At 43.7% G+C, this 10,533-nt stretch overlaps 1 protein-coding gene across 1 annotated transcript; it reads right to left on the reverse strand.

Annotated features, from left to right (window-relative positions):
- Nucleotides 1-2,414: 2,414 nt before the first annotated feature.
- Rfxap (regulatory factor X associated protein) lies at nucleotides 2,415-7,185 on the reverse strand. Its single transcript, XM_050120253.1, has 3 exons — nucleotides 6,578-7,185; nucleotides 4,601-4,708; nucleotides 2,415-3,857 (listed from the first exon to the last, which is right to left on the reverse strand). Exons 1-3 carry the CDS (start codon nucleotides 6,974-6,976, stop codon nucleotides 3,747-3,749), a joined length of 618 nt encoding a protein of 205 aa, XP_049976210.1. The 5' UTR covers nucleotides 6,977-7,185; the 3' UTR covers nucleotides 2,415-3,746.
- Nucleotides 7,186-10,533: the final 3,348 nt, after the last annotated feature.

The raw sequence follows: 10,533 nt of genomic DNA on the forward strand, positions 1-10,533 counted from the left end.
TTCATTCTGAATGTGTTCCAGATATTTCATGTATGTATTTAGTAAAGCAAAATATTCCATGCATTCCACATCTTCTTAGCTGCTCGGGTTCAGCAGCTGAACTGTACAAGGGTGGGTAACCCTCACATATGTTAAACGTAAGTTCAAATGAGTATAGAACAGACCACCAAGAGATGCCTATGATCCAGCAGCCTTGCTTTCTGTCCTGAAAATGCTATACACATCTTGGTGGTTCATGGTAGACAATGCTGTAAATACATCTTGGGCTCATTTTTTTTTTCTTTCCGACTTTAGATAACAATTCTATGTATGTGATCCGTGGCTCCTTAAGATGCTTAATCATAAGCTATCCTACTAGGAAAATGGGATTTTAAGACTTCATGCTGTAAAAACATTGGTGGCACTATTTTTTTTTTAAATCTCGAAGTAATCAGCATTTTATGTGTAATTTTAAGGATACTTTGCAGAAATTAGGGGTGGTTGACAGCCTCTCCCCAGCTCAGCGCCAGGCCACAACTAAATAAACCTTTGCATGATGAAGTGTCGGAAGTAAAACATGAACCTAGTACACATCGTCAGTTGAGCATCCTACCTTAGCGACTCAGCATCGTGCATGTTAGTCAAGGAACGTGTATATAGTAAGAGCGTTAGCAGGTGATGCGTCAAACACCTGGCTGTGTAAGGAAAACTGTCACTCAGAATCGTTTATTTTTCATATGCTGTGAAACACGTCTAATTGATTAAAATGTTTTCTTAGAGAAGCTTGTACAATTGTGGATGACTTGAAGCGTTTGTGAGCTGCTTTTGTTTCCCCTGCCCAAATTGTCCTAGTGGTTCTAAGTTTTACCATTGTGAGCTGGTTGGGGTTCAGAAAGCCTTGGTAAGGGGCAGAGGCTGCACAATGTACAATCAGTACTGTCTGCTTTAGAACACTGGGGTGCCTTTTAAACTCGGTAATCCACACTCTTACAGCTAAAAGTATCTTCACTTGTGGTTTTAGTGGCTTAGTATGCAAGATAATATCCTATCAGAAACAAACTAAAAACCCAAACCCAGCATTTCTAGGTAAGCTATGGGGCCTAATGAGTTAAGCCCTCCCTTCTTGCTGCTGTTAAAGAAAAAAAGTACCACAAGACAGTATTATTTCAGAGTTCTGAAAACCACAAGTCTGAAATCAGTCCCTCTGTGCCAATGCCAAGGTGCTGGCAGGGCTGATTCTGGAGATGCTGGAGGAAATTGCATTATTTTTAAATCATGGGGGCTGGGCGCATTTCCCTTTTCTTGAAGCGTCCAGCGTCTTCCATCCATCCACCATCACATCTACTTCCTGCAGGGTAAGAGCTTACTATGCAGTCTTCACTGTCTTCTCAGATGAAGTTCACCAATTCTAAAATTTGTTATCCGGTGAAAAATAACCCTAACAGCTAAGGGTATCAGTTACTCACTAGCACAGATATTGACTCGACCACCCCAAACTCTAGCCTTCAATCCCAACCCCTCAGTAACTGTTTGGCACTGACAGGCCGATAGGGTGGTTTTGCACATCTTAGGCTTAGGCTGGCATTCAGACTTACCTCGCAAGGGATGGATAGCTTATGTCACATAGCCTCAGTGGTGACATGTGTCAGGTTATCAGATGGTATAACAGAGATTAGACCATAGACCTCATTGTGCAGGCTAGGGCTTGTTACTATGGTAACTAGGTGGGAGTCTAAAGATATAAGTGTGAATGTTCAAAACGCTCAGAGGTCATCTTAAGGCTGGCACGCCATTATTTCCTGAACTAAGGGATAGGTAAAGAAAAGCCTGTTGGTGAAGAAGCTACAGTCACGTCAGAACTCAGGAGCATATAGAATGGGGGAGTGCGGATAAACTGCAGAGCATCTACTCTAAAGCAAGATCCTTATGGATTTTTTAAGGGATAAAAATTTCCAATATGACAGGTAATAATTAAGTTGTATTGGAAATTATCCTAATTCCTACCTAAATTCACGAATGGGTATCTACTTTATTCCTAACATCCTAGAGAAAGACTCTGAAGCCCTTGATGATCTACTCTAGGGCTTAACAAGTTTTTAAAGCCACCTCCAGATTTTTAAAACATGGATCTATTAGTTTTCTCTATTGATGTCACATTTTTATAACTGAAGTATAAGCTGGGCTATTTTGCTACAAAAGTTAACAAGTTCGTCATGGATATCCACCCTTTCGGCACTGCGACACGACACAGTCACTACAATGTGCTGGGCAGAGTCACAGCTGCCCTAGAACGTGTGGCCCATGGGCTTGCTGCGTGCAAGGCCTGCAAGTCTACAGAAACAATAACGCTCCATTTACTGTAAGAACAGTACCAGACAGTAAGCGAATTCCTCTACAGCCAGTGTGAAGCTAAAGAAATAAGTACAAGAGACAAGTCAAGGGTCAACAACAGGACTTTAATGATTCTGGCAAAATGTCTTTTTCAGGTACACAAGTGTACAGCACAAAATGGAGAAAAACACCCTTTTCCCTCTGTTTGTTTGTTGTGGTGGTGATGCAGGGAATTGAGTCGAGGGCCTTTGCACAGGCTAGGCAAGTGCTCTAAGGCTAAGCTCATCCCCAGCCCTTGAGTACTTTCTATAATAGCTGTAAGCTTAGCATCATGTACATTTCAGAACTTAGGAACCAACCACACACTTCTGCAGAGTTCAGCCTGTGACACATTTATTAACCTACTCCTGGATATACTCTTGACATTTGAGTCTTCATCTCATGGTATTTTTGCCTTTTTAAAGTTTTCTTAGGAGCAAGTAAAAGAAAAAAATAATTCATGAATCTTTTAATAAATAGTACTTAGGAACAAGAAGGTAGTTCTGAAAACCACTGACAAAATGTGGAGAGTTCCTCTATTTTCAGGATCTCCTTTATGAAGAACGTAAGAATGAATGAATATAAGAAAACCAATTCTGCCCTGGACTTGGTGGGCTGAGATGTCTAAACTGTTGACAAATTCAAGAGATGGTCTGCCTTGGAGGAGAGAGACACAACAGTCAAGGTGCCAGCTTTGGGCGCTCTGTAGTTTATGCGACCACTCTCCTCACAGGTGTGAGCACGCTCAGCTCTCACAGCGCCTGTCTGAACTGTAAAGAACGGTTATTATGAGAACCTGACCTTGGCACTCTGACCTCAGGGTATCACTGCAGCTGAGGTGCATTAATGGCAAGGGAACATCACAGACCCTGAAAACATTCAGTATTCCTAGCCCCTCACCCCAGCCTAGCTATGTTTTATGTCTCTACGACAACCCAAAACACTCCGTTCCATGCCTCCGGAGAGAATCATGGTGCCGGATGAATTGATATTACTCTGAACTATAACTTCCACAGAAAGTAACTGCCTCATTAGCTCCAGTACGCACAACTGAAGAAAAACATTAAAAACTGTAAAGGTGATTTTTTTTCAAACTCATAGCAATCTGGAAGGATTCGATGCAAAAATGCAATACTTATCTATCCCCAAATGCACACGCACATTTATAGGAAAATATTTTTGCTAACAGCCTCTCTCTACCTCTTTTTTTTTTCCTTTTTGAGAAAGAAGCTTGCTATATAGCCCAGGCTGGCTCAAACCTGGGCTCCTCTTGGCTCAGTCTCCACAGTACAGGGATTCCAGGTGTGCACCACCAATGCCTGACTATCAGGATATCACCTTTAGTATAAAAGTCCATCCATCCATTATAGTAAGAGAAATCAGAGTTTGGGAGCCACTCACACTGGTGCTCCTGGAAACTGCTGCTGTCTTTGCTCCAAAACTTGTTGATTTAATAGCTGCTGCTGTTTCTGTAAAAACTGGACAACTTCTGGACTTCTTAGTAATGACTTAAAGAGAAAAGAAGGAAAAGAGATTATTAATAGGATTAGCATATTTTTGTTGGTTGAGATCAGGTCTCACACCATAGCCAGGCTGGCTTTGAACTCAAGGCAACACCCCTGGCCTGAGTCTTTCAAGTGCTGGGATGTTATAATAATATCAAACGTACTGACCAGCCTTTTATATCTATTGCTTCTATTTTTCCTATGTCACTTTGCAGTTTTAATTTTCAGCACTGCCTTTGTCTACATTTTTAAATTGTCAAGTTCAAATCTTTGCTTCACGATTCTTCAATATTATAACACCTCATTGTGGAATTTTGAGATGAAATCCGAATTCAATTTTTAAAAAAATTTCTAATAGCCTACCAAAAAAATGTATGTAGTATGAGTTAAATTCTTTCCTTCAAAATTACTATCCAAATATTCCAGTATTTATCAAACAATCACTTCTTTCCTGAATGACTTCTGATCATTCCTATCAGTTTTACATCAGAGACCCTTATTAAATACCAGTAATTATATCTCAATTTCATTACAGTACGATTCCATATATTTAGAGTGTTTTAGAATTTCATCTCGCTCAAACAGGGCTCAGGGTGTTCCTTCCACTGCAGTCCTGGGGAAGGGGCATGGCCAGCGTGTCCAGAGGCACAGCATTATGCCTTCTGATGGCAGGGAACCACTTCCGTCTTAGAAAGGGAAAACAGCTCCACTGAGAACAAGCATCTGCTTTACAAGAAAACACTTACCAGTCTTTTCTGATTTAACACTTGTTCTAACAGAGTAGGCCTTGCAGGGCGATCCCCGAAAGATCCTGTTCTTTGCTTGACAATGGAGAGTATGTTGTCTGCACTTTCCTGGGGTTGATGAAGAACATTTAACATGGTATTATAATTTACAACAGCAGGCCTTGCAGTGATAATGAACACATCTTTGATTTCCTTCCTTTTGTTCAGTTTCTGTGAAACTTTAGGAAAGCCTCTTGGTAAGTCACAGGCAGGGTGCTGGCCATTAATTCAGAGAAAAACCCCTCCCTGAAGGCTTTCTAGACAGGGTTCTGTAGTCTCCTGTGAAGTCTCAAATTGAAGATTTTGGGCAGAGGGTCTTACCTGTCAGCTGTTTTCAATATAACAGAAGACTGCCAAGCGAAACCAAATTCTCTCTACAGAACAATCTAAGTCAAAACAGTCTGCCTGCTTTTGGATAAAATAAATGAGTTAGGCAATCTACTGCTAAAGAGATGCTGGAGTCACACCTGATTCACACCCCTCAGGTGTGAAGGAGACAGTAGACTACTGCTTACAGAAGCAGACAATACAGCTTTCTGGGTAAAGCTAGAAGGAGCTGGAAATCACAGGTGTGACGTCACCAGTGCGGAGTAAACAGGCAAGCTGCAACAGCAACCTTACCTGAGCCCTCAAATCCCACAAAAAAACAAGCAGTGTTTACTCCCAATATGAAAGAATCTAAATACTTAGCTTTTCCTTGCGTAAGAGAATGTTGCTAAGGTTACGTGAACTGCTCTGCCCCTGATAAAACCACACAATGACAATGAAGAGTGGGAGACATAGGCTAGGAGCTAGATCTAGGGCCTTGCACATGCAAAGAACTTGCTGGACTTAAACAAAATGCTTTCCACGAGACCAGACATAACATGAACTTAGCAATGTTATCTTTATTTGGGATTTTGTTTTTGTTTTGGTCTTGCCCTTTTATCTATCGGCTCCTTATTAAAATATCCCTTTCCCCTTTCATTATGAGATATTTAGCAAACTTCGGTTATAAAAATCTTCCATACATACATACATGCTTTACATCTCAAAACTATAAAAGAGGATTCTAATATCACAGAAAGCAAAGACAACTTCTTCCTCTAACTCTCTCCAGTTACCCTTATTTACAGGACTGTTGGGCTTATGTGCACAATACATGAATGCTAGAACCAACTGACTGACTTGACCCCAGTCAAGTGCACCGCTGTAGGTGGGTTTAGGACGTTAATACCACAAAACCAAAGACACTTGTAGTAGAAATACTTTTGATTCATCTAGGCCCAGCTTCCACAAGTGGTAGAATTCCCGTTTCAAAAGGGATGTTTGTGATAAGAGGTGACTTTTTAGGGATTCTTTTGTTTGTGTGTTTGTTTTAAACAGCTCAAACATTTAGGTGGATTTTGCCGAGTATGAGCTGAAATGCACACCAATTAGAATTTTCACCTACCCCAAATAAAATCCGAAGAAACACTGATTGGGCATTGTTTTAAGGCCAACAAACAAAATAGCCAAAACTTGAGCGAGGTGAATAACGGGCCCAAGTCCATACCGCTAGCAGCAGAACCCCAACTTGCTTTTACTCTCCCATGTGAGTCTGATCAAGCAACCCCAAAGTGTTTCGTGACCTACCACCCCACTAACAATCCAACTTTTTGGGGGTGGGGCGGGGTTAAGAAAAGGATAGGGGCACTGAAGTTACTGACAACCAAGGACGGGGTAAGTAAACAAACAGGCAGGATGCCACACGGTAGAGAGTAGGAATGGGTTAATGACAAGAGGGGCAGATCACCTCCAAAGTGCCATCATCAGCTGGGGTTCTCGCTGTCTGCTCCCTTACCTCCCGGGAGTGGAAGATGAGCCTAGCCCCCTTGGGAGCAGGTGGGGGAGTCCCTGCATTTGTGAAGAGAGTGGAGTTGCACCCACCTGCCCTGGCCCGGGACCCGAGGCGCATACCTCCAGCTTGACATTGCCTGCGCTGGCCGCCGAGGCGCCGCCGGAGCCCTGGGCCTCTTCGCTCTTCTTCTTCTTGTACTTGTCCTTGTACATCTTGTTGCGGTGCTTCTTGCACATCCAGGGCTTGCGCTGCTTGGCTACCTGGCTGGTGGTCTCGCGGCAGCCCTCGTAGGTGCAGGTCTTGGAGCCCCGCCTGCGCGCCCCGCTGCCGCCGCCCTCGGCACCCTCGTCCTCCAGCTCCTCGGGACTGGCCGCACTCTCGCCGCCGCCCGCAGGGTCCGATGTGTCCAGCAGGTCGGCGTCGTCGTCCCCCGCCTCGTCCTCGGCATCCACCGCCGCCTCGCTCCCCGCCGGACCCGGCCTTAGCGCGCCATCCGCGGCGGCCTCGTCCTGCCGCATCACTAGTACCGTCACCGGAGGGGCCGTCCCGGGACCGGCGACGCCCGGCCCCGAACCCTCGGACACAGCCTGCGCCTCCGTGATGCTGCCAGAGCCCCGGGTCCGCCGCCGCGGCCCGTCAGCACTTGAAGAACACAACCGTGTCTCCCCAGCCACCGGAGAGACGTCCGGAACCGGGAGTCTCCGGCAACCCACTGCGCCTGCGCGGGGAGGGGAGAGTCAGCGAGCGGGAGCTTATGGGCTCCGTGGGCGGGGCTGAGCAGCTGCCAGACAGCACCGATCGCGCCTGCGCAGGGCGTCCTCTCGAGACCCGTAGTACTCGGGTGGCTGGGTTAAGTGGTCCGGTGGGCACCGACTGCGCCTGCGCGTGGTCGTCCGCTAGAGGGCGCTAGGCTGCCTGGCGGGGCAGAGCGGATGCCAGAAGCACCGACGGCGCCTGCGCAGCTGCCGACAGCTGTCCTCCGGGGCTACCCCTAGCTTGGGGGGCGGGAGATTAAGGCTGCGCTGCCCCCGGTACCTGGGCGGCGCCGGGAGACTCTCCCTGCCAAGCTACCATTGCTAAGGGGCTCAAAGATCTTCTCTAGTGGAACGTCCCCGGGTAAATCGAGAAGGTTCCAAGAGGAGTTGGGGGACAACTGGAGGAGAAAGCGGTTTGGTTCACGCATCCCAGTCAAGCCCCGTCCTGAAAACAAATTCGGAACGTGGAGGAAAGTTTGCTCCCAGGCTCACGTTCAGCCAGCTTTCCTATCCAGTCCTGACCCACCTGTCTTTGCTGACACATTTCCAGTGGTGGGCTCGCTGGATCACGTGGCCGTTCTAGTTTTCTTTTCCCCCACAAGCTCCACGCTGACTCCCATGGTGGGTGCCCAGATTGGGGTGCACACCGGCCGTGTGCGAGGGGTCCCTTCTCTCCACATCCTCACTTCTGCTGCTGATCTTGTCTCTGATAATAACCACGCTTCCCACTGGGATGAGTTACATATATATTTTTACACACACCTATTGACTCTTAGTATCTTCCTTTATGAACTGTTTGTTATATCGCCTATTTCAATTGGATTGTTAGGTATCTTTCTTGTTTTTTTTTTCTTATATCTTCATTATATTTATGTGAATTCCTTAAATATCCTGGGTGTTAATTACTGTCAGCTATTGTCTGCAAATATTTTCTCCGATTCTGGAGATTGCCTGTTCTCAGCCGCAGTTTTGTAGTTGGATACCCATCCATTTTTTTTTCACTTCTTGTGTTTCTGGGGTGTTTTATCGAATTAGATCTTTGCCCATTCCAATATCTGGGAACTTTTGCCCTATTATTAATAGTCCCATTTCACAAGTTTCACAGTTTTAGGTCTTATATTTCAACCTTCAATCCCTTTTGTGCTGATTTTTGTAAATAGTGTGGGAGATGCATTTAAGTCTTTTCTTTCTTTTTAATATCGACAATCCAACAATGAACTTTATTTAAGAATGAACATAATATAAAAATATATTTATATTATAAAAATATGTGCATTTGGCTTAAGCCTTTTGCATGCAGCTATCCACTTTTCCCGGAGCTGCTTAATGAAGTGTGTGTTCTTAGCACCTTTGTTGAAGATTATTTCTGTCAATTTATAGGTACTTGTAGGCTCTCTATTCTCTTCCATTGGTCTGTGTGCCTGTTTTTATGCCAATATCGTATATTCATTAATTCCTCCTACCCCCAGGGTATCTCTATGTTGCTCTGTGTGAGTCTGAAACTCTCTATGTAGATCAGGCTGGCTTTGAACTCACAGACATCTGCTTGCCTCTGCCTCCCTAGTGATGGGATTAGAAGCATGAGCCATCACCTCTGGTGATATAACTTGCTCATTTGATTACTACAGTTTTGTAGTGTATTTTGCTTTCTGCTTTGTTCCTTTCGGTCATGATGGCTTTGGTTATTTAGATTTTTTTGTGGTATTATTTAATTTTAGGATTTTCTTTTTCATTCATCAAATATTGTTTCTAGCATTTTGATAAAGACTGTATTGAATCGGCAATTACTTTGGGCAGTGTGAATATTTAAATAATACTGATTTTTGCAGTCCATGAATATGGAATGACTTCCCATTTGTGCGTGTGTGTCCCCTCCTAAATTTATTTCAGGTGTATTTATAGTTTTCATTGATGAAATTTCTCATGGCTTTGCATAAATTTTGTTTTATAGCTACTATAAATTGTTTTCTTTATTTTTCAGATACTTCATTATTGGTATATAGCAACCCTACTGAGTTTGAATGTTGTGTTTTGAAGCTTTGCTGAATTTGTGTATCATCTTTAATAGTTTGGGGCTACTTTCTACATATGAGATCATACCAGATCATACAATCTGTAAATAGTGACAGTTCAACTTCCTTCTTTACAATTTTATACACTCTTTTTTTCTCTTTCTTGTTTAGGATTTTCAGTATTGTGCTGAATACAAGTGGTCAAAGTGGGTACCTTTATCTGGTGTAAATCTTAGCAAACTTTTGGCTTTCCCCCTACTGAATATGTTAGCTGCTACTTTGCCATTATATTGATTGTGTTGAGGTTTGTTCACACTATATATTGGTTTAGAATTTTTGTCATGAAGGGATATTGAATTTTGTAAAATACCCTTTCTACATCTCTTGATACATTCTGTACTTATCAGTTTGTTAATGTTTTATTATTTGTGTGTGTGTGTGTGTGTGCCTGTGTCTGAGTGTGGGTGTGTATGCATGTATGTCCACAGAGATGTGGAAGCCAGAGAACAACCTGGACTGTTGTTCCTCAGGTGTCCTCCATCCACCATTTATTTGTTTGTTTGTTTTTGTTCTAGTTCAGGGCTTCTCACTGTGCTAGAACTTGCCGAATGCCCTAGACTGGATAGCCAGTGAGCCTCAGGAGTCTACCTGTATTTGCTTTCCCTGCTCTGGGATTACAAGTGCCTTGTTAAGCAATGCGAGCACGCGCGCATGTGTGTGTGTGTGTGTGTGTGTGTGTGTGTGTGTGTGTGTGTGTAATGGCCAGGGGTCAGCCTACTGTCTTTCATTATTGCTTTCACTTTATCTTTTTGAGAGACTGTCTTTCACTGAACTCAGGGCTCATTGATTAGTTAAGTAAACTATTTGGCCAACTGTGGAAACTCAACCATCAAACCTACCCTATTCTTAGGGTTACGGGCATGGCATGGGTTACATTCCTGGCTTCCATATGGCTACCGGGGATAGAATTCTGGTCCTCATTCTTGCAAGGCAGCAATTACCCAGTAAGTTATCACCGAAGTTCTCAGCTTTATTTATTTATTTATTGTGAGGTCTGGCGGATCAAATTCAGGTCATCATGCTTAAAGGGTAAGTTTTTGACCAACTAGGCCACTTCTTCATCCTTTTGCCAAAGATTTTTGCTTTTGTCAAAGGTCAAACTTTGTCTTATCCATCATATTGGCCTCTTTGCACCTAGTTTACATTCTGAATAATAGACTCGTTCTAGTATTATTACTACAAAAAAGTTTCCTTATTAGTGCCATTTTTGTACTAGGCCTTCCCCCCAGAAGGTAGTACCAATGACTC

Source organism: Alexandromys fortis, unplaced genomic scaffold (genome assembly GCF_014885135.2).
Source record: "Alexandromys fortis isolate MF-2015 unplaced genomic scaffold, M_Fortis_MF-2015_v1.1 scaffold_172, whole genome shotgun sequence".
In the NCBI taxonomy this organism is placed as follows: domain Eukaryota; kingdom Metazoa; phylum Chordata; class Mammalia; order Rodentia; family Cricetidae; genus Alexandromys; species Alexandromys fortis.